General features: G+C 37.3%; 2 protein-coding genes across 2 annotated transcripts in view; one reads left to right on the top strand and one right to left on the bottom strand.

The window, feature by feature from the left end:
• PLPP1 (phospholipid phosphatase 1) overlaps positions 1–4836 on the top strand; it is a 63124-nt gene extending 58288 nt beyond the window's left edge. The window contains exons 5-6 of the mRNA XM_059836784.1: positions 2096–2272; positions 4385–4836. Coding sequence (XP_059692767.1) covers positions 2096–2272; positions 4385–4510 — 303 coding nt within the window. The 3' untranslated portion in view covers positions 4511–4836. The remainder of the gene's footprint in view (positions 1–2095; positions 2273–4384) is intronic.
• The window catches only part of MTREX (Mtr4 exosome RNA helicase), a 40615-nt gene continuing 20843 nt past the window's right edge, over positions 4711–24482 (bottom strand). Inside the window, exons 16-27 of the mRNA XM_059836783.1 lie at positions 21191–21341; positions 19237–19409; positions 18878–18946; positions 14633–14761; positions 13521–13631; positions 13026–13214; positions 11826–11989; positions 10412–10517; positions 9148–9204; positions 8583–8745; positions 5271–5375; positions 4711–4953 (exon numbers count right to left, since the gene is read on the bottom strand). Of these exons, the coding sequence (XP_059692766.1) occupies positions 4901–4953; positions 5271–5375; positions 8583–8745; positions 9148–9204; positions 10412–10517; positions 11826–11989; positions 13026–13214; positions 13521–13631; positions 14633–14761; positions 18878–18946; positions 19237–19409; positions 21191–21341 (1470 nt within the window). The 3' untranslated portion in view covers positions 4711–4900. The remainder of the gene's footprint in view (positions 4954–5270; positions 5376–8582; positions 8746–9147; positions 9205–10411; positions 10518–11825; positions 11990–13025; positions 13215–13520; positions 13632–14632; positions 14762–18877; positions 18947–19236; positions 19410–21190; positions 21342–24482) is intronic.

A 24482-nucleotide genomic window follows, 5' to 3' on the forward strand; every position in this document is an offset into this window, starting at 1 on the left:
ATTTGCTATAGAAGGCGCAAGAAAACCTTTGGACATTTTCTGTACAGATAGAGGAGCTGATGGTGTGAAGAATCACCTAGAATCGTGAAGTCTACAGCCAGCTGCTTATGCTCTGCAGCTGACAGAACAGCTCCAGATCTTCTAATCTTCTCCATGATGGGAGGTTACTCTCAAAGTACAGAAATCAAGCTTTAACTTAGATGTCAAATCCAAATTTTTGTTTGATGCTTTTGCAAGCAGAAAGAATGTGAGTACATGCTGCATAAGAGCAAATACTGCTTTATTGATCATTCAGTGCACTGAGCTGGCATCCTTCCAAGTTGGCATTTGCATGCCTTGCCCAATTTTTTCTTGTGTTCATGAGGAAACCTGTTTTCTTATATCTCTGTAAAAGAGTTGCATAACTCTTATTTTTCCTACTATGGCAATACACCCTTTGCAAACTTCCAAAAATGTTTCTATGGAAAAAAACTTCATTGCAGCAAGGTATTTTAACTGCCTTCAGGAAAATTTAGTGGGAATAGGGAAAGAGCAAAGTACAGCCAGTATCAAATCATCAGCCAACTCTTCAGGCTACCAGTATATGCTCCTTGGACCTTCCTCTGCTTCATCAGGCACTTTGCAGTGTTCTGGTCTACTGTTCATAAATCCAGAAGTAGCATCACTCTAAGTCCATTAAAACACCTTTTGTTAAAAGAACTTGGTGTGACAGGTAATTTTTGAAGTGGCTGTATTTTCCCTAGTGGTGAGTTTGAGGCCCACAGAAATACGCAGTGCCCACCAGTTTGAAGGGGGAAAATTATTTTTCAGTTTAGTCTTAGGTGTAGTTTCTTTAGAGTCTGATTCTGCCCTGATCTTGCTATTAAAGAAAACTGTTTATGGATAGGGTTGATGTTTTTGATGCTCCATTTATAGCTGAAAATGTCAGCATGCCAAAATTATGATGTAAGTTACTAAGAGAAACATTCCCCAAATGTTTAACTTTGGAAAGTATCACCTCTGCATCTACAGTGTCTTCTCTGTGCCTGTATTTACATGGTAAATGTTCTGCTTCTCAAAGTTAGCCATGGCTTTTGAAGTTGGCAGTGGAGGGTTTTACCAGGAGTGCTGCCTTGGTGCCTGATGCTTGTGCATTGGTTTCTACATTTCTCAAGACTGTCAGCTAAGGTTTTGTCCTTGCCCTTAAGTTTCTAAGTGTCTCTGAGAAGATATACTTGAAATGTTAAATATAACTTCCAAATGTATTGTTTTCTCAGTGAATGCAGTAACTATGGTGCTTTCTTTGGCCATAGAATTAAGTTTCAGCATAAATGCAATTCTGTTTACAGAATGTATTTGGAGAAACTAGAGAGCTAGACAGATGTAGACAGCCAGATCCTAGACAGACCAGAGAAGAAACAAAGGCAGGGTTTTGGATTAGATTAGATAGGAAAGTAATAAATACTGCAAAATGGAGATAATACATCAAAAACATAGATATACACACAACAAAACCAGACATGAGGGGAGGGTAAATACATGGGAACTTCAAATATTCACCAGAGTGGTAGCATGGTTAATATGCAGCTGAAAAGGGTGAGGAACACAGCTCAGTGAAATACACCAGTGACAAATGAGAAATGCTATCATTACATCAAGTTAGTTCTGATACTTAGCTACAGCTGCAATGTTGTGCTTAAAGTTGATAATACTAAAGGTGACTGGAATTGAGAATGAAGTTTTAAAAACTTGTCAGCTCTATGTATAGTAAACTATTCTGTATATAAGGCTTACCTGTAGTTAATTTCAGGAGTAAAATACTGGTTTGACTTCCATTGGATTCTTTTTAAGCCTTAAGTGGCTCTAGTATTACCAGGATCTTTATCCTGAAAATACTCATTTTGGTACAAAGGGAACAATATGATGGTGTTATATATAAATTAAAGTCCAAAACTATCAAACCCTGCCTTGGCAACCTTAAGAGTATAACTACAGCACCTAGAACAGCTGTAAATATTATTTCAATAAAATTTCAATCAACTCTTTGAAAAAACCCAGCACAACTTTACTGCATCTATGCTTTCTGCATTTTGTAACTAATTTCTTTTTCTTTCAGCTTTATCTTCAGGCAAGAATGAAAGGAGACTGGGCAAGACTTGTACGTCCTACTATACAGTTTGGTCTTATTGCTGCATCTATCTACGTGGGTCTCTCGCGTGTTTCTGACTACAAGCATCACTGGAGTGATGTTCTAACAGGACTTATCCAGGGTGCAGTGGTAGCTGTGCTCATTGTAAGTAATTCCTGAGGGCGCGAGTGTGTGTGAATGCTGCTTTTATGAACAGCACCTTAGAACTGCAGGCTGTGTTCACAGGAAAGCAAACCTGTATTTCTAATGCTTCAGAAATTGCTGAAACAGGGAAACAACTGCTTGAACTGGTTGTAGCAATAGTACTTTGGGGAGTGAGGCAGGCTCCGGCCCAATGAGATAAGTGGTAGTTTTAGCCATTGGACAACATGACATTGTCTCTGCTCAAGAGCTTTTCAAATAACTAAGATGGAAATGGTAACTGCAAACCATTTATATAGAGAGGGCTACCATGTAGCCCTCTCTATATAAATCAAGCTTTTTGCTTCTAGCCAAATTTGAAATCTCAAGTACAATAGCACTGAACATTATATAAAGTATGTTCTTTATAAAGTAAGTTTTATAAGGTAAACAGGGGGAAAGGCCTTGAAGAAAAAGGAGAGCACCAAAGTGTCTACCTTTGCCACCTTACACAGTGTGTTTTTTCAGTCTGATGGGAAATTAAAGCCTTTCCCCATTTCTTGTGTGCATTCCTAGTACTAAAAATGTGTTCACAACAAGGAACCTGTGAAGCTTAGCTGTACTGATGAGTATAAAGCTATCTCAGGAACCAGACACTTGCCTAAACTTGTCACAGCAGGCCCAGTGCACTTAGTGACAATTGTACTGGGTATCACCAGAGTGCAATGGCTAATTCATCCATAGATAGGACTTCTGGAGCAGTGGGAACAAACTGAGGTCTTACTGAAGGATTCTGTTACCAAGAGATGAGGCTTAGCTGGGAAGAACCACCACCACAATAAATGCTTTGTCAGCTTTCTCAGGTCAGAAGGGTCCAAGACAAAGCTGAGTGCTAGTTGCAATCAATGATCAAATCTTGGAGCAGCTCTGGGAAATCGAAGAGGCTGCATTAGCTGTTACTACAGGGGTACATGTTGGCATAATCCCATCCCTTTTTCTAAGAAGCAGAGTACAGAGAGTAAGAAACATCAGAGATCAAAGAGGTGAAGACACTTTTATTAGGAAAACAAGTTTAGTCAAGGATGTTGGATGATTGAGAAGGTGCTTGGTAATACAAGAAAGAATAGAAAGTAGCATTACAGAGAGTAGAGTTGAAAGGTCAGGAAATTATTTTTAAAAATATACACTAGCACCAACCACCACCCTCAGACTCTTATCTGAAAGAACTGATGAGTTCCTCTCCAAAACCAGCAAGATGAGGTTAGAGCATAGCAGCACAGCAATTGCAAATAGATCACTAAATTGAACTGAGGGAATCTGGCACCAAGTGGAAGCTGAAACTCCCCTGGTCTGTGGCTAAAGCAGTATGCTGGATCATGAGCCAGCTGCCAGTGTAGTGGGAGATTGTTTCTTCTGCCATGGGCATTCAAGTGTTCCACAGTTCTCAAGGTTGCAGTGGGAGGGGAAGACACAATAGAGGAAGGGAAGGGAGCATGTGAGGCTCTCATTTATTGCATTCCAAGTAGCACTGTGCCCAGCATATCTGCTATGGGACTTGGTGAAATGAGCAGTGGAAGACAGCAAGCTGCAGAATTGGATCAACCACCTGTCTTGTAGTGAGGGAGATGTCTCCTAGCTGTGAGGAAGTGAGGTGGTATGTTTAAAAGACTGCAGGAAAGGACTACATAGGTACAGCTGGCCTTACAGCTGCTGGGTCCAGCTAAAGCACCATGTCTCCTGTTCTGTTCCACCTAAATTACAGAAAAAAATTTTAACTAAACCTGCATTGTGGGCCCTCAAAAAAGCACATTTTGCTCCTTCATTTAGAGCTGTTCAAACTATGGCTGTTGTACTGAAATAGTGCCTGGTAAGGCAGTCAGTTAGCACAAGCCTTGAATTTGGCTTAAACCATCAGTGGCTAAATGGTCAATGGCAAAGTGAAAAAGCTACTGAAAGAACAGATGTCTGAATTTTGTACAAGACTTCCCTGCCATTTTCTATTGTTTTAAACTGATTTAGCTTATTTATTAGCTTTGATCATAGAATTTGCCTGCTGCAGAGCCCTTCTTTCAAAGACTTGTGAGTGCAGGAATAATTTAACACTGATTAATGCTTAACACTAATTTGTTCACTTAGGTTGTGTATGTGTCAGACTTCTTCAAAGTGAGAGGATGTACATTTCAACCAAAAGAAGATTCCCATACAACTCTACATGAGACTCCAACAAATGGAAATCACTTTGGCAGCAATCATCAACCATGAAGAATGACCCATATCATCTACACTGCTCTGAAAGAAAACAATTTCACAAGTCTAACTCTGTAATATAAGTAATTGCCTTTAAGGGACTGCTGCTGCTCTTGGATGCTCACTTTACCTGTATATAGTAACATCTACCACAGTTATTGTACATCTAAACTTTAAATTTCTGTTGGTTCAAGCTCTTGCTTAAAAGAAAGCTATTACAACTGTAAATTTTTATTGAAAACTGTAACAAGTTATATTACATACACTGCTGTTTGTACATGCCTTGTTGAATCAACTGTGGTTTAAGTAAACACCATTAAAAGGAATTACTTGATATGGAAGCCACATGTGACACTGATGAATTTGTTCCATCCTGTCAGTGTAGTTTCTGGAAGACATCTGCTGTTACAGGTAAAGGCTTGCAGCAAAGACAATATCTCTCTTGATTTTTGTAATCCCTATTAAGAAGGAAAAAAATATTAATATCTAACAGTCTTAACTGACACAACCACTATTTAAAGTACAGTTATAAGCATGTTACAGGTTATTAAATGGAAGTCATTGTACATCCATTTTTAGCCACCCTTTAAGTCAAACTTTGTAATAAAGATGTTACCTGGAAATACAACAGCAGTGGTGCTGTTTACCATGATGTCAACACAAGAACTTCGCTTTACAAAACTGTTCACCTTCAGTCCTCACTACCTGTGCAGCCCCTTCCCCCATCACTTTTTTCCTAAAATTGCTTCATGTACAGTTCAAGTGAAGTACATACCCTCTGCAAACTTATTTTCCAGTTCTGTGTTCCCAATGGCTTTTGCAGCCTGGCACATCTGCCGAAGCAGCTCTTCTAGACGCCTCATGCAACGAATTATGCTACCTGTAAGAAAGAGCAAGGACAACGTTGTGCCACATAATGTAATTGGTCTTGTCAAAGTAATAGTTCATTCTACAACCCTGTTCAATTTATCTTCTAGAAGCCAAATGTCTCAAACCTAGTTTCTGTATGCACAGTAAATTTCTCTGTGAGGCATTTCCTTGAAGCTGTTTCCAAATGCTTGTCCTTTCTACTGTCTTTACAGTCTCTAACTAATATCTAATCACACTACTTTCTGGGCTGTTGAGTAATTCCTAGCCAATATTTTCTTTCAAGAACTTGTTAAGACTTCCTCAAAAATCAGACCATTAGGAGATTCACAACTTAGCTGCTTCAAGAACTACCACAGGTTTATTTGGGGATTGTTTCTTATAAGCCTTAGTTCTTTTGCTGGCAAAGGCAGTAAAACAGTAAGTGATCTATCTTACTAATCCTGAGCTACTCAAGAGTCCATGGACCACTCTTCTACCATACCATTACATGGTTACAATAATGCACACAAACATCTTGCCACAGCTCCTACACTGCAACCCAACACCCACTTGTGATTTATTATGCATTTATCTCCTTTTTGAACTTTCCTCACAGCTCAGCTCAAGTCACTGCTACAAATTTCACAAAACAAATCTTAAACGCTTCTGCTCTTCTGGCCACAAGCAAACAGCATGCTGTTTGGTCATCTCCTCCAGCAGCATCTCCGGCAGTCAAAATTACTGTAGGCAGAACAACTGTTAATGGGTAAATATGGGATGAAGGGCTTGAGGGCAGCCCTGATGAGAGGGACTTGGGGGTGCTGCTGGATGACAGGCTCTATATGACCCGTCAATGTGCATCTGCAGCCCAGAAAGCCAATTATATCCAAAGCAGTGTGGCCAGCAGGGCAAGAGAGGTGATTGCCCCTCTGCTCTCATGAGACCCCACCTGCAGTGCTGCATCCAGCTCTGGGGTCCCCAGCACAGGAAGGACATCAACCTGTTGGAGCGAGTCCAGAGGAGGGCCACCAAGATGATCAGAGATGGAACAGATCTCCTTTGAGGACAGGCTGAGAGTTGGGGTTGTTCAGCCTAGAGAAGAGAAGGCTCCAGGGAGACCTTATTGTGACCTTTCAATACATGGAAACACTCAAGGTCATATTGGATGGGGCTCTAAGCAACCAAATTTAGGGGAAGATGTCTGCTCACTGGAGGGGGTTTGGTCTCTACAACCTTTCTATTCTATAAGCCCCTTACAGTATAATATCTGGGGGGAAAAAAACAATATGAAAAGAACATAGTTCAAAGCTCTTGGGAAAGTGAGACATGATAAAGTAATGCTTCTCTTCTAAAAAGCATTCATAGGGGCTCGCCAGGCCATGTAAGTTTGTGTAAGAGCAGCAGTTTGTAAAACCTGTTGCAATGACACGAGATGGAAATACCCACCCACAGCCTACTAGCACAGAGCACACACCAACACAAGTGACCTGAGGGCAGCTGCCCCAGCACGGCTGTGCTGCACTGTGGCAGGGGCTGGCTCAGCTGTCCAAGATCCTGCTCATCTCCATTTACAAGGTCAACCTCAACAGCCATTCCAGGGAGTACTCGTTTACAGGCAGCATAGTGTGCTTGTTGCACAAATAGTTTTTTGTGCAAGAAAAAGAATACTACAATTTTAAAATTAATTATTATTGTTTATACTTCCATAAAGGAAGAGTTGGTCTGCAGTTAACAGGATATTTAACTCAGCATCCTTTCCTAATGGCTTTAAAAAGCTGCTCTTATTTTTATTTCTTCCCAACACATACTTCAGCCTCACAAGGTATTTTCATAAGCAAGTCAATGCTACTCCACTTTGTGGCAAACACACTTGTTCTTGGAGCACTCAGGCTTATTATGTATTCTAATTTTTTTTGAAATCACTACAGTTACTTGGATAACCAAGGAAAACTACTCTGGGATTTAGGAACACCACAGTCCATTTAAGGCACACATAACCAATGGATGTCTGAAGTGCTTCCCTTCCTTTTGGATAAAGCACAGAAAACCAACCTACTGAAAGTTAAGGGAATAATCAGGCACTGACCCCTGTTACAAGAGATGACCTCAAAACAGGCCACTAAGACCTAATTTTGAGGAAGCTGGAACTCTTGAGTAGAACAAAGCTGACTGTCTTAGTACAAATATGGTAAATGGAAAACATTATGCCCAGTGTATTCTGAACATTGAAGTGTAAAACATAAGCCAGCTGCTTTGATGTACCACATAACCAGGGTGCCTCCATAGCAAATGCAAGGCTCAGATACTCATTGAAATAGGAGGAATCTGATGACTACAGAAGCAAAGACTGCCAGGATTTGCATTGCTCAAAAGCAACTTTCTTTATAAAGTTCCTGAGTCTATGCATTGGATTACATGCACGTATTATGTGCATGAATTCCCTTGTTATAAGAGAATCTGCAAACTTTTGCAAAGAAGAAAACAGCATTTGAGGGAGGCAACAGTGACAGTAGCAACTTCAAAAAGGAAGACTACTAAGAGTGGTGCATCCATCCTACTCTTCACAACTTCCAACAGGCTGGTTTTTCATTCTGGCTTGACCTTTACTGTTGACCATTCTTGTTTGACAACCCTTTGGATGGTTTGTTTTTACAAAATACCAGGCCTGTGAATCACCACACTTGTAAAAGTGAAAACAAAGTATTGTTCCTCAAGGGGCAGTGTCTAGTACTCCAGTTTTGGGAACCAAATTAATCCACCTAACACATATCTAGGCTTTGCAACTATCTCCACTGTACTGCTGTGCAAAACTATTCAAAAGAGAGACTTAGTTACCACTTCTCACTTCTGTCATCATTAAGTCAGCAGGAAGAACTGGTTATACCAAATAAATAAAAAACTCAACTATAATGAGGACAAATGCAAGACCTGTCCTTCCTGATGACAAGCATTTGGAACATGTTTTTTTTCCCTTTAACTAGAAAAAGTAAGCATTACCTTTTGTTGTAATGCTTAGAATTTCTGAGTTTTATAAAAAGATTTTAGAATACAGATATATCCCTTTAAAAATGGATTCTAGATTCTGAATCATCAACAGTATAGTAAATTTTTTCCCAGTTCATCTTGGCCATACAGATGCTTGAATACATTTGAGTTTATGGTAAGGTTATTCAGTAGGACCATTCCCTGTTGTAGGATTACCAACTCATACCTTCTAAAGAACAACTGATTAGCCTACCTTCAAAGACATCTGTCATTTTGCAGATGTGAGCAAAGTTAGCTCCATTTGCCCATGTATACACAACATCCATTAGGTTGGGTCTGAAAGAATTCAAGTAATTTTCTTCATCAGTTTCCAGTTTTGCTTCTGCTGACACCTTGGCGATTCTTTTTGCACACTCCTTTAAAATAAAATATTTATATTATACTTAAGCACAGTAAGAATTTAACTGACAAAAATACATGCATATTATTAGGTACTGCATTACAGGATGAGGTTTTCTTTTTAGCGTGAAATTACTCATAATGAGAAACTAAACCACTGTTTACATGAAGTCTGCCTACACTAAGAATCTACAGTGTAGCAAGCAAGCTTATAAAACTTTTAGAGGCACGTCCTAAATTAGCATAGAGATTTCTTTCAAACCATATAACATATTATTAATTACACATTGCAAAATCACACGCAGTGCCAGCTAAATTCGCTGATGAGAACAAAATTAGGTCTTTACACTTATTACACATTACTCATGAGCTTTGTTCATGTTAACATTAACCCTGAGCTCAGACAGATTTCTAATTACCTGCATTTGCCGAAGTGGTCCAGCCAACTGTTCAGTCAATTTTGGCATTTCACTGGACTGAAAAAGAAGATATTAAACAATCAGAAGTGCTCCCATACATTTGCTCTATACCAAATGAAATGCAAAACCAGAAGTTCCATGCATTATACTGCCACTCTACATTATTCCAATAAATTCTCAAGACGTGTTTAGTGCCAAATACTAAAATTACTGAATTCCTCGAATGTTTGTTCCTCAAACTAGATCAGAAAACAAAATCTTTCTGTATAGTATACCAACATTATGAAAAGCAGCACCTGCTTTCTGGATACTTCCAAAATTCCCTCTATTTAGCTGTATCATAGTTTTGAACTGATGAATGAACTGCCATTAACTATTTTGACAGTTACAAGCTTTTCTTTAAGGATACAAAATGTTTTTAATAACTTAAGCATCAGTGGCAATATATGAAAATGTGGCTTTTCAAAATACAGGAATATCTTTATGCCCTAGCTGTTTAGACTCAGGTACTATTGTTGAGTGAATCGCAATATTCTAATTAACAATGGCTTACCTTGGTTTCCCTTCTACTAACAAATGGAATGCATTAGCATCTGCTGCTAGTGTTTTCTTCCATATTTAGATTCAACGTGAGTGTTACATCTTGCTACCGACTTGCAAAAATATTTCATATGGAAGTTTATCTTTTACTAATTTTCTGGGGTGATATTAACGTTGTATACAGCTTGCAGATGGGAAAACAATAACATCTGGTATTAAATGCCCACGCTTTTAAAAACATATGGTCTGATTTTAACAGCCTTTTAGGTATCAATTCCATATGGTACTCCTAATTCAATCAGTGGTCAAGGGTACTGACCATGTAATGTAAATGGTCAGTCTGAAGATTAAATATAAACTCGTGCCAGAGTGCAGGGTGCAGTTATTGCTGAGCATCTTCAGGAGATAATCATTCTAATTTTCAATTATATGGAGGGGTGTGTGTGTATTAGTAGCAGCACATATGCTGACTATCAATACTGCTTCATTGCAAGAGGAACGCTGCAATTTAACACAACCTTTGGAGTGTCTCTCTTGAGGAAAGAGACTTCAGCATTGAAGCTGAAATGTTTTTGCTAAGTTCAATGGAGTTCATGTCACACACCTTAGGAAGCGATCAAAAACGTGCAATGGCTTATACTGTTATGACCGATTTCTGCAATTGAATTAAAACCAGTATTGTTAGAAGACAGGAATGTCTAGAATTCTTGAAGAAGTAACTCACATTCTCTTGAAACACAAAACAGCTGAGTAGTGCGGTTGCCTGCTCTGCAGACAAATCATTGAAGAGACCATTGAACATCATTTCCGTCAGGAGTAGTTCATCAGCACTAAAATAAAAGAGAACGAAGCTTAGGGGAAAGACTTACTAATATATAATTTTTAAATGAAGAACTATTAATCTGTTTTGTGAAGCAACTGGATATGGATTAAAAAAACAGCATCTCAATTTTACTATCAGGGACACAAAACACACACACACACACAAACAAGTGTATTAGCTTTTTAAGGGGCATGCTAATGATTAAGAGACTGCAACAGTATTTTAAAGAAACTAAAAGCACTTACTGGACTACAAAAAACCTCTCCTGACAGATCATATGAGTTAATATGAATATCTGAATTAGTCAGTTTCAAGAGATCAGAAAGAACCATGGAGTTTAGGTAACTTCAGAAAAGGACTAAAACTAGTACTGTTGCTGCTTAGAAAAAAATTCAACTGGATATTTCCAAAATACTGAAGAAAGGAACAAACTTGCTTCAATTTACTTGAAGAATAAAGACTTAATAATTATAAAAGTAATTACATGATGCAGGTACAAAGTCCATACTTATTTGCATAAAACACCTCTATTTATAGAGTTAATAAAAAAATACACAGGATGGGGGAAAAACAATGCATGATTTTTTGAAAAAAAGAGACATGTAACTCAAACAGTTCCAGACAGTCAGGAAGTAGATAAAACTCAGATTCAGCTTCCCCCCTTGCTATCAGATTTTGTAAGGCAATTAGCTATCAAATAAACTTACTCCTGTAAGACAAGGAGTACAGCAGTCAACGTGATTTTAAAAATACAAAATCCTATCAAAATCTGAGTTACACTTAAAAATCTGATTCATGATTTTTTCACCTTTTTCAATATATACGTACCTGATAAATGTATTATAGTAAAATGCATCACTTCACAGATTTCTATGGAAGCAATTTTGCTCTACTGCAAACCTGTCAGTGACTTGGTAACTGCTGACAATCATTGCTACACTCATTTGTGAGTGACTGTACCCACAGTCCTGGTCAACATTGACCACAGAAATCAAGACCTTCCCCTCATGCAATGTACAACATTAAATGAAAACACATGCTATTACCTAAGTCAGGCACAAAAATAGCCATTGTTTTGCCATTTTCATATCCACATTTTTATTTTAAAACCTGTTGTATTTTGTCATTAAGTTGCTACTTTACTTATGCTGCTTGAATCAGCACATTACCTTCATTACACAGAAGAAGGGCTCTCTGAAGAGCCCTTTTTCTAATTTTCTCAAAACTTTAAAATATAAACATAACGTGCTAATATTAGCAAGGACAATAAAGTGTATATACACGACAATGAACGGTTTGCACAGAAGCCAGTTACCTGCTGATTTCACAAGCAACCCGTCCTTTCATCTCAATAACATCTGAAGACGTGGCAAATCCCAGTCTTCTCAAAACACGCTTGCGGCATTTGAGTTCATCCATTTGCAGGACAGTTCTGGCTTTCTTCAATTCTCGCTTTGCTACTTTAATATCCATAGCAATCTGGGGGGCCAGAAGGAGAGGAATTACACCTTGCTGGTTCAACAGATGCAACTGTTTTAAAGACATTGCTTAATTTACATAAAGGCCTCAGAACAATGGCATGTGAACATATCACTTGACTAGTTGACTTGCCTAAGTATTCTAAGAGAAAGGTTTAAAACAGTAAAAAAAATGAGCTCCATTTAACTACTGAAATCTCTGGTAAGCTTGGGAAGTTAAGCTATTTACCCACAGTGGGAAACAAACCAAATCAGTCCACACTAAATGACAAAGAATTCTCTGTTGAGAAATGAGCGCTCATCTTCTGAGACCTGTACTAAGTCTCAGCTAACCAATTATTTAATGAAATGTAAGCCAAAGGCAAAATTTTCTGCTATTAGAACTTCTCCAGTGGCTTGCAGTTCATCACAGTCACCATCTACATCCTTACAGAGACACCCTCACAAAAAGCTGCTCAGTCCATCAGGTCTTACCACGTGCTGTGCTGCCCATACCAGAACCACCTCACTTCTGTGAAGTGGCTCCTGGAGAACCTGTTTTCTCAAGCAGCAGAGAAATACGAGAGCTTGTTTTACGCATAACTGATTTCAGTCTAAGACAGTACAAATCTATACAAAATAAGCAATTGCTTTCAGGCTGAGAGTCAGCTCAGGAAGCAGCAGCACAATGATTTCTCTGGTACGCTCCTCAAGCTAATAAGCCCCATCAATTCAACTCAGGTTTGCACAAATATATTAAAAAATATCAATTAAAATTATCTATGAGACTTTTCCTACACTGCATTGTGCTATGTCTATGCAGTGAAAAAGACCTCTGTAACCTTCTAATTCCTGGAAATTTCCTCTGAAGTTTTCTTTTCAGACATACATCTGTACCAAGGAAGGACATACCACCAACTCAGCCATTTTGTTAGTGAGATTCAGTAATTCTAAAAGAGTTCATTTGGGCTTGGCAAATAAAAACAAAAGCAAGTAGGAAGACAACCTCCCTCCCCACTCTGTAGCTAAACACGAAGTAATTTAGTTTGTATCTTTACCTGTGCTTTTTTTTCACAAAGTTTGTATATGGTTTCCAAGTTTGGATCGTTGTGAAGAGGATGTGAATACATCCTATGCTCAAATGCCTCTATTTTTTGGATTACTTTTTTCAACCCTTGGTCCTTGATGCCCATGTCATCAATAGGGTCCAGTAAGGGCACTCCATCAGGAAAACGTTTCTGTACCTCCTAAAATGATGAAAAAGGGGTTTGTTTTAAGATAAGTAACATGAAAATAAGCTGGCATAATTATAGAGACACAGGAGGCTGTAATGTAAACTATGTGACATTTCAGGAGTTTTCAAAATCTGTTTAAAATTACTTGACAAGGAAAAACAATTGATATACATTGTGACTGCCAACCCTTTAAAAGAATAAGGGTGAAGATGTGACAGAAACTTTACACAAATTTCTTTAAAACAAGTTGCCTTGGGTTTAAGGTTAAAGTACCTCACTAAGCAGGGCAGAGTACTTACACAGCCTAGTGGAACTTACCTGTACAGATTTCAACACACTTTGCCTATTATCAATAGGCCTCAGGTCTTTTGGTATGTAGAGGCGGACACTGCTGATAGCTGAGACAAGATGCACCAAAACAGGAACAACCTACAAAGACAGTGTAGTAACTCATAAATCAGTAAAAAACATACCCCTTATTACTGGTCCACAGCAAAACCTTTTCAAGGGAAAAGGAAAACTTAGTGCTCAAGAACACAGTAGTGGGTAAAGGAATATCAGAAAGCAGGAAAATGTGGCTGATGACCTAAAGTATTCATAAAAAAGAGAAGTAATTGTCCAAATGGGAAAATTCTGATTGCAGTTACATCTGGAGAAAGACTACAACTGAAAACAAAACAACAGCTTTTCTATTACCTTGTGTCATACCTGCTGGAATACCTCTTCTGATCCAAACCAGACAGATTATTGTCATATACTTAACTAAGAATGCTACCAGCAGAGAATATCAAGACAGAAAATACATCTTCCTAAGTACAAAAACCATCATGACACCATGAAGAATCACTACTGCATTAAACTCCAAGGTTTAAAGTTTCTGAGAACAAACCTGCAGACATATTACAATTTCCAGATCAAAGGCAGTATAACTGTTTGTTTTGATACAGGGTTTCAAACTTAAAATTTTAAATAATGCAAATATTTTCACTAAAAAAACCCTTCAATTTAATTTTAGAATGAGAGTTTTGCAGAGCTGTCCAGAGAGGTGGTGGAGTCACCATCCCTGGAAGGATTCAAGAAACAACTGGATGTGGCACTTCGTGCTATGTCATCAGTGATAATATGGCATTCAAGAGTTGGACTAAATTATCTTGAATATCTTTTCCAGCCTTAATAACTTTCATAAATAAAAAAGGAATTCTGTTCCCAGAGACAAGATACTGCTAAAAAAAAAAAAAAAAAAAGCATCTGTCAAGCAGTACTACTAAAAATGTATTACTTTAATTTATTAAGAAGGCAGAGTTAAGTGTACAGATTCTTTCTCTTCCTTAAATGCATCAGTCCGTCTTTTACCAGTGTGCAAACGGTTTGGAAATGAAGATTTGGGAAAGTTTATAAGGAACTACTGAGAATAAAAACATGCAACAAACCTGCATCTCTCCTCTCTCATCAGGTCTGGCTGGCTTTGCAGACTCAGTAGCAGAATTTTTCAAACTGTCTTTGCTGCAGTGCAGGAGCACTTCAACTACATACAATGGGTCCAATTCACCGGAATTTGGCTGTTGAGGGTACAGAAAAAGAACAGGTCTGTAGCAGTTATTTTAAAGTACAAGCAGGAATGAATAAAAACCACGATTCCTCCAACATTAAAGATACAAAATGAGCTTTGTCTCTAACAGAGTATCAGTTCAATGTTGCAGTACATTCTCAAAACACACACTCTGGTGAACTGATTGGAAGATCCCCCCCACAGAAAAACACACTTGAAAAAATTACCCTCCCCTGTCCTCCCTTAGGCCTGAGTCACCTAAAATCTGCTTGAAGTATCAGCTGCATCTGCGTTTTCTTCTATATGTAGCTCATTTGAAGTAAGCCAGTATGTTTTAAAACTTTAATGCATATTTGGACCATGCTAGCAGTGCTGAACTTGGCATTTGAAAAATAAAAAGAAAACCCAAAATTTAGGGGATCTCTTTTGTTTGCAGGTTCAAGTTTTCATGCACAACAAAGACCACAGAAAAATCTTTTAAGCATAACAGCTTGTGTCTGTGGCAAGCAGAAAGCTGCGTCTTGCAGGCTGCATCTTAATACAACCCAAAGTGTACCCATAACATCTGACATTCATTTAAAGAACACAAACATGTAGATGTGGTGATTAAAGACTACTGTTCACAAGGCCATAACCTTTTTTATACACAGCTTTAGACTGGCAATAGTTATCTGGATCAACATCCACTAGGGTTGCTCAAATGCACTCCTACTACAAACAAGTATTTTCAGGACTTTGAACAGAAGTAAGTTATAGGCCTAACACAAGAGGCAGACATCACCTTTTAAAATACCATGTTTAAGCTTTCTGCTTCCAAATACAAAAGAAAAACCATTATTTTCAAAATCCCATCTTAACTCAGTTCCTTTTTACTGGGCAATATTTTTCATTACAAATCTACAACATACTATTTCATTTCACTGCATACCAGCTAGCATTTTTAAGATATTCTCAGAAGTGCTATGAAAAAGTGCCACCATAAACTAAAGAGAAAAACAGGGTTATCCTGTCCTGGTGTACAAGCTAAATTATTTCTTCAAGAAATGCCAATTATGTGCTGAGGAAGAAACTGTTCCTCGGAATCATATACAAGATTTGCAGAAAGCACTCACAGCAATGTAGGAGATCCAAACCACTGCCACCCTCTGAATTAGAATTATAAAATACCCACATGTACCAGATCAGTATCCAGCCAAAGCCAGGGAATGCACAATGTTGACTTGAATGAAGTAGAGACTAAACTCATAGCTGCACAAGTGTGCTACATTCTAGACATCTAGAGATGTCTAGAAAATTACAAGAGGAAAAAATATTTCTACCCATGATTGTATTGTAAACTTATTAGTAAAGCAGAAGTATAAAAATCATTAACATCTGCTGCTAATATTACTCTATTTAAGTTTAGATACACAAACATCTTTTAGAAAATGCTGACTAGACATTACTCAATCTACAACTGCTTTTTTAACGTGTACTGTTTCCTTCCATGCATTTCTTACAACAGTATTGGTACTAAAAACAACTACACCCTAGAACAGCAATGGACATGTTTCTATATGCAAGATTAAAAGAAGACTAGAATCCTTAAAACACCTGTTAGCCACAGACTTCTCTGTCATATCAAGTTCAAATGATTCTTTAATTCATGCTGCATCAATTCACATGCTTCAAGGACAAAATTAAGCCCTTCTGAGCAGAGGACTGCAGAATTATTTGAATTATTAGGATTTTATATTTGCCCTGAAACAGCTCTTACTTCAAGTGTTCAGAAACAAACTAAAATAAGAAAGATGATCATGCCCCGGAACCAAGAAGGGTAGAACAAATAACCAATTCAGAGTCCCAGATAAGTAATATCAAACTTACTGAAAATTCAATGACCATGACACAGCACTAAAAGAGTTGTCTATGTAGTAAACATTATAAATATATAAGGATTATAATAATCTAAACAGGGAAGAGAGAATTGCAGCATCTCAAATTTTGTTATCAATAATTTTAAAGAGAAAAAAATTTCATGTCTAGAATCAGGGATGAAACAATACTGACTATCAACAGCACAACAGTATCATTAGCTTACTGCTGGCACAATCCAGTGAATAAAATTTCTCACTCAAAAACTTTTATGGGTTTTATGAATTCCAAAGGACATAATTATTGTGCTGCCTACTATAATGTAGAATATATAGCAAGCATCCCTGCTTGAGACAAATTCTATTCTGAACAACAGTAGTGCTCTTTGTATTGACAGTTTCATGGAACACTGATTTGTCTAATTATGTTGGAAAAGCATCTACACATAATTAATAATAAACATAATTGACATGGCTCATGCATTTGCTTTCACAGTCAAAAGAACAAGGAGTATTATGTAAAATACAGACATACTATAACCTGAAATTCATTATTAATTGCACAGATTTATCATTAGAAAAAGGATTTAGGAACTATGATATAGCAAAGAAAAGTCTGCAACTAAACTAGCAACATAGTCTGAATTCAACATAATTCCTAAAAGTAAACCCAAAGAACTGCTCTGCTTAGAGGGGATGAAGGTCTAAAGATACAGCATAAGTAACATCTTTCCAGTCCTAAATAAGTATACTTGTATACTTTAAATAGTAATGGGGAATGACATCTGTGTCTCTGTACAAAAAACCATTGAACAGACACTAAAATGGGTAAACAACAACTTCTTAAAGTAATTTGTTTTGCCTCTGCTCACAGTCTTTTCATACTGACTTTAAAAGTCATACAGCTTAAAGTTTGTTCCTTAATTTCCAGCACCTTTTGTCATTCTTTCCACACACTCTGAAGGAAAAATTCAACCCAGCTGCTAGAACAACTTAATTAAAAAAGTGCTGCTGGAGCCACATCCATCTCTTGCAAAATAGTCCGTAATTTCAAAGTTAATATTCAAGCCCAAAGGTTTGTACAACAGTGAGACAGGCCAGATAGGGAAGGCAAATATATACGTGAATAAAATATGACACAGATAGAAGAAATGCCTCCAAGTGACACAGAAGCATGCATTTTCAAAGAGAAAGCTGGGACTAGGGGACAATCTCAATCTGGTTTATTGCTGTCTGTCTCTATGAGAAAAGCAATCCACAACCAAAGATTTAAGCAACAGCACTAACAGCCCAGTTTTTCAACTTGAAAAAAGAAAGAAATATGACTTTCAAAAAGAAGATGGAGAACAAAACAGAATCTCTTTTAATAAGTTCTGTATGAACACATTTTTCTCATTTCCTCTTTAATGAATATATATTAGAAAAGCACCAAAAGGTGCCACAATACAGGCACCACCAGAACTTAACAGACACAACTTTGCATTTAGACCTAGCAAATAAGCCAATACTCTGCTAAAATTACAGCCAAAATGCTATCACAGAAGAATATGGCTGTAACTTAGGTTTTCATTTGCGGAGCAGAGTAGCTGGTCAAAACATTTCTGAAAGGGAGACCAACACATCATCTAAGGGTTACACAGAAACCAACTACGAAAATGCATTTCTGGAAGTCTGGCTTCTATTGCATCACTGCCCTTTGTTTTTTCTTCCAAATGTCCTCAGATCCATTTTTATTGTTTTGCTCTCTTTGTATTTTAATTTTCCAACTCTACGGCAACATCTCAGAGGACAAGCAATTCCATGTCTCATGTCCTAATTTAGAACTCAAAGCACAATCTGCCAGTTTAAGATAACCTTCTTCATAGAGCTAAATGTCAGTCTCCTACTGCTCTCAGCCTTCTCTTAGGGCTTCTACAGATTTTCTGAGAGAAAACACTGAAGTACCTTTCTCATGAACAGCTTAAATTAGCACTGGCAATGTCTCAAAAAAACCCTTAGCTTGAAACATTTTCAATGCTATGTAAAATCAAGCATTTCCTCCACAAATAAGTTAAAAGTTAAAAACTGAACACCAGAGTGTTCAGAGTTTTCTTCACACTCTATAGCTTTATATCTTTACATTTTCACTTCAGCAAGTTCAGAGCTTTTTGTAAATTTGGGGTAAAAGGAAATTTTTTTGCCTTTGAGAACTATAAAGAAATAGGAGTTTTATCTTATTTTCAGAAAACACAGTCAGGTATATATTTTGGTAATGGAGAGAATGTGTATTTTACCTTAACATTTGATTTCTTAGAGAAATTAACAACCACTCCCCATCCGTAGTCATCACCTTCATTCTTCACCTGGAAATATTGCAAGATGTTATAACATAGCATATATAACAAAATCCCAGCAAGCACAACATATTGTATTTTTCATATTGACAGCAGCAGTTGTGGACTACTATTCATCATGAAAACAGTATTTATTTTAATGCATTACTGAATGTTTAGCAAAGAAACACAAGTAAAAATTGGTGCTTAGTGTGACATATGTAATTTTTCGAGACAGTAAACTGGCAGACACAAATGAACCTTGCAGATTTCACAAATAGGTCAAAATGAAAAACAAAACAAAAGAGAAATCAAATTACCTTTACCAGTCTTCCTGGCTGTAGAAAGGGCAAGCAGTACTTTGGTTTGTGAATATACTCTTCAATATCTTTACCCAGTTTTGCAAGCTGCTGGCGGATTCTGTAGTATATCACCACATTTTCTTCATTGGGAATTACAATTTTGTTGTACTGTGCTTCCAAATTATTGACTCCTATAACGAAAAGGAAAATCTCATTAAAATTAATAGCTTCACAAAGATTGAGGAATCAGTGTTTCACTTTCAGATCTCCATGACTAATATTTTGTGACCACTTCTAGTACTAATTTTTTTACTTACAATAACCCATTCTCTGGAAAGCTAGAAATCTGTAAATTTGTCCACTGAATTAAATACCAGTGTTATTTTCTTAAAATAAACAAGCTTGTGAAACTGGAAAAGGCTGGCACCCAATTATCCAGGAATAACTGACCTAGGTTTGCACAGAAGCCACATCAAAACTTGCAATGTTGTAGAAAGGTCTACCACTACAGTGTCTACCACTGCTTTTTATCTCCTCCTACAAAAATAAGATTGCTCAAAGATATCTTCTAAAGAGATATGTTTCAATAAGAGAAGAGTTGTTAGAAGATGGTCCTCCTAACTTGTTTTAGGCTCTGATTTATTAGTTGAAAGTCAGTATTTTCTTCCTCCAATATTTTTATGCCTTATTTAAGCAAATCAGTTTTTATTCTAAACAGTATGATTCATTCTTTTATTCTGATATTATCACCAGCAAAAAAACCCAAAGAACCTATTATAAAAAAATCTCTTTTTCCTCTCTACCAACTCATCCTCTTGCATGCTGTTTTTGAAGGCTCATAAGTGGCCTGGAAATCACACTGCACTGGGACTTGAGAAACAACTCAGGAAAGTGCTCCTTATTTTTACCTGCCAATTTTAAAAATAAGTAAGCCATCCATTCTCACCCACAGGACACTTTCTTCCTTAGTCTAAGTAGCCAATTCTGTCCTTTGTTTTTAATTGCAGCTGACAGGATTACAAAATTCTAATGCCCAGTATGGTGCCTAACCTGAAACTGTCCAAGAACTATGAAAAATGTTCTTCAGCTCCATTTTCCTATTAAACATCAATGCTGGAATGACAGAATAAAGATCTAGGCATGCCAAGTGGAACAGGGAAATTAAGAAAGGAAATAAAATACTATAATTAACTACTACTACACCCGCAAACTAACAGAAAGATAACTGAAACCCTCCCTCTGCATGGCTATCAAAGCTACATGCACATACACACTTTCTCTCTTAACATTCAATTAACAAATGAACAGATAAACTGCTCAATAATCATAATTACTTCTCATGTTCTTAAGATTCTCCTGGATTAAGTTTTGAAAGACTCACTCTCAAACACTGGTTGTAATTTCCAGACACTGACTTTGGCTCATGAAAACTCACTATTCAAGGACTGTGGGTCAAAATATACTTACTCAGTGGAGTGCAATTAAAGTCCCAGATCTCTCTGAACTTGTATTATAATTGTTTCTTTCCTACAGTACTCTGAATTCATGGCACTTAAGTTCTTTTTACTGCTTGTACTGAGATATGAAAAGGTGAAAGATTTCCTTCCCTAAGATTTTTCTTCCCTGCATCTCAAATGAGCCATGGAAAGTTTTAAATTGTTTTTCTTTCTTCCCACCCTATAGTTTAGCAACGTGACAATCATTCTTGTCTGACTCACAGAGGAAAGCTCTCTTCCTAAACTGATGGCACATATCAGTATAGGCCCTAAGAACAAGAGGAAATTACCGAAACTATAACATGGCAACAAATGTTGCAGCGGCAACTGTTGGCAGGAAAGACAAAAACTGCACAGGTAAAAACTCCTAAGAGCATAATAAAGCATAATAAAGCATAACTAATAATGTATAATTAAAACACGCAACTTTACCATGTATTATATGCACTCACGTGAGAACATGCAGCAATACTTACTTTCCACTATTTCTGGAATAGTTCTGTAATGTTGGAACTGATAAAATGATTTTTCTAACATATATTCAGGGTTAATTTCCTCCACTCGAAGTAAGTTCAATACCATGTTGTATGTCAGGTGGAAAGCACTGTTTAAGGGATCAGCTGAACCCTGAAAAGGACACAAGAACATTTTTAATTTGAAAAAAATATTAATTGTGGCATATAAGAACACACTGGATAAATCATGATGCAATATTTCATATGAGAAGCTGCTTTGATGAATTGCACAATTTATCTTAAATTTATATTACATATTGCATAAAATCCTAAACAATTTTACTATGCTGATCATGTAAAAATATTTGTACTGTATAGGTACTTATCACAGCTAGGATATTATAAATGATATCTGAATGAAAAGCCCAGGTAAAAAATTTAGATGTTTCCAGTAGTTTAGACTTTACACATCATCTTAACGTTTAAGTAATAGTTACTTAGCTATTTAAAGCAATCCATTATTTTAACACTGAAAAAAACCCCTTATTTGCAAGTCTTAAGATATATTGATCACATTGGTCTCTAGGGAATTTTGTACAAAAATAGGCAATTTGCTAGTTCTTTAACTTGAATTATGTCTCATTATAAAATTAATGTAACTTGTAGGTAGCTTGAGAGAAGTGAACTCTCCTCTGAACATAGTCCTGGGCACTCTGCTCTAGAAGGCCCTGATAGAGCCATGGCTTTGGAAAAGATGACCTCCACAGGTCCCTTACAAATCCGCCCCCCCCCCCCACCATTCTGACCATTCTGAGAATTTTTTTTTTTTTTTAAATGCAGCATGTACAGGTATTTTGATTAACCTAAGAATAAAAGATGCTGAGAAAGCATTACAGGGAACCATTACCTTCTTTATCCATTCTTATTTTTTAAGAATATCTACTACTGTCCTCTGTCAAAAAGGAGTACTGGACTAAGTAAATGCATCTTTGGTTCTGATTCAGCATTAGTTGTTACTAAGCTCTACCCAAGAGGACAACCTTGTCATCAACAGAGGAGCTGCGGTGCTCAAGTTTCTACAGATGCCTCTGGTTTAATACATCAAATAGAGATGACAGAACTTCTGTTGCTGATGCTAGCCAATTTGTAGCATAGCTTTTTTTAGACCTGATAAAAGTATTATGTATGTACCAACCTCCTGTCCATTTTTCTAAATATATTATTTATTCTAGGAAAGAGAAAATATTGCTCCATAAAAAGCTTGTCTCTCTATAACAAAAAATGCCATTTAAAGAATGGCATTTACTGAAGAATGGCACAGCAATTATGCCAGTGTCAGCTAACAGTGGTCAGATTCTTTCCTACTGCAATGTCCACTGCTCTAGTCCGGTATCAGCTAAAGAAGCTGGAACACACTCATCAGCTGGCGATAGGCACTAGAGATCAGGCAAAAAGCTGCTGCGTGACTGCTCTGATCACACAATGAAACAAATCCTCTTTCCATTCCTGATATCTTGGAGGGAAAACCTTCACCATGTGCTCGCAAGACTCATAAACTATTTCAAAGAATAGAACTGTGTCACACTCCCACCTAAATGTGATCACTAAGTGAGAAAACAAGGAACTTCATACAATTACAATATACACAGAATATGCCAAGAAAGGCCAAACAATTCCTGCAGATTCACTTTAAATACCTTTTCTTAAAATCAGCCGAATTCAAATATGAAGGAGTGATTTTAAAACAAACAAAAAACCCCAGCTATTTCAGAGATTACATAAGCAGACTTACTTGAAAGGCGATGTCTAAGCCAGTTGCTGATGTGGCAATTTTATTTTAAACACATGATCAGCATTTTACCATTTGAAAATATGATCATTCTATTAAGACACAGCAGTTGAAACACAAATCCTGTTTTAGCAAAAATAGTGAATTTTTCCTGTTCCATCATCTCATAAACACATCTTTCTCCAAGTTTCAGAAACTCCTGTCTTCTCAGTGTTCTCTAAGCAATATATTTGAAATCAAAGAGTTCTGAGACGCTTATTTTATCTGAAAACTGAAACTGCTACTTTTTCAAATGAAATATGCTCTACTGTATTACACCTTTAGCACAGCCAGCATCTGCTGCATGCATTAGTCTTTACCTACTACACCAGACTATCAGTACTCTCACACCTGACAGGGAGCAATCACCTGTATGCCCTTGCTTCATTTACTCAGCAGCAACATCCCAATTTTGCAGCTGCATTAGAAAACCTTATACCAAAACACAGTTGTGCTTTTATACTAAGTACACTCAAGGCATGAGTAGCTCATCAGCCTTTTATGGCAAATACTAAAGATGGCCATGGTTACTGAAGAGACAGTTAGTGCTTACCTAAAGTCACCTGTCAGATACATAAGGTGGAGAGAAACAAGTAACAGGAAGGGAGGGAAGATGGGATATATTACTGACAGGAAAATGGAAAAGGTAGGCTTTTCCTTCCTAACCTACTTTCAAAGAGTCTTCACAGTATAAAGTGTTCAAATATGCTGGATTTTGCTCATTGCCAAGATATAATAAGACATAAATCAGTTTTAACTTACATTTTCTCCATGATGGTTACCTCCTCCTGAAACCCCTTTTTCAGCTCAACACTTTTGCCACTGGCTCCCAGACTGATTACTTTACTTACTTAAAAATACCGTGAAGCACTTAGTTCACCCTCTGCCAGACGGCCTCCTGTCAAAATATATCAACCTTCTCTTCAACAAGCTAGGCTGCACCACCATCTGCCTCAACATCTCTCTGTCTCTGAGGAAGCTTCACCCTTGTCTCCATAGAAAAAGCTCCATATTAGAGAAAGGGAGAACCACCAACCACTCAATGCAGAAGGATCAAGTAAAAGCCTGACTTTATGAGAGCTGCAAAAAGAGTTGATGAGAAAGACAGCCTTGAACAGGCATCAAGAAGTCACTTTCAAACATGCACTGCCTCCATGACTTACTGCTGTTGAAGAATTACCATTCCAGTTCTCCAGCTTCCTTTTCTGCAAGTAATCCTGCCCCTCATTCCTGAGGACAGACTCCCTCACCTCAAAAATTTAACAAGACTGCAGCATGAGATTTTTTTTCTGAATAGTTTTTAGAAAGTAGTATAACTTTGCAAGCTTTTCCATCCCTCTGGATGATAATTGCCTGGATACATGAGAACAGTCTGCAAATATCAGATAAAGTTCTCAGAAATCAATGATCCCCTTTGCACTTGCAATGACTTCTCATAAAATTTTAAGCTAACTTAACAGAAGCAACCTTTCGAGTTTTCTGAGA

Source organism: Haemorhous mexicanus, chromosome Z (genome assembly GCF_027477595.1).
Source record: "Haemorhous mexicanus isolate bHaeMex1 chromosome Z, bHaeMex1.pri, whole genome shotgun sequence".
Taxonomy (NCBI): domain Eukaryota; kingdom Metazoa; phylum Chordata; class Aves; order Passeriformes; family Fringillidae; genus Haemorhous; species Haemorhous mexicanus.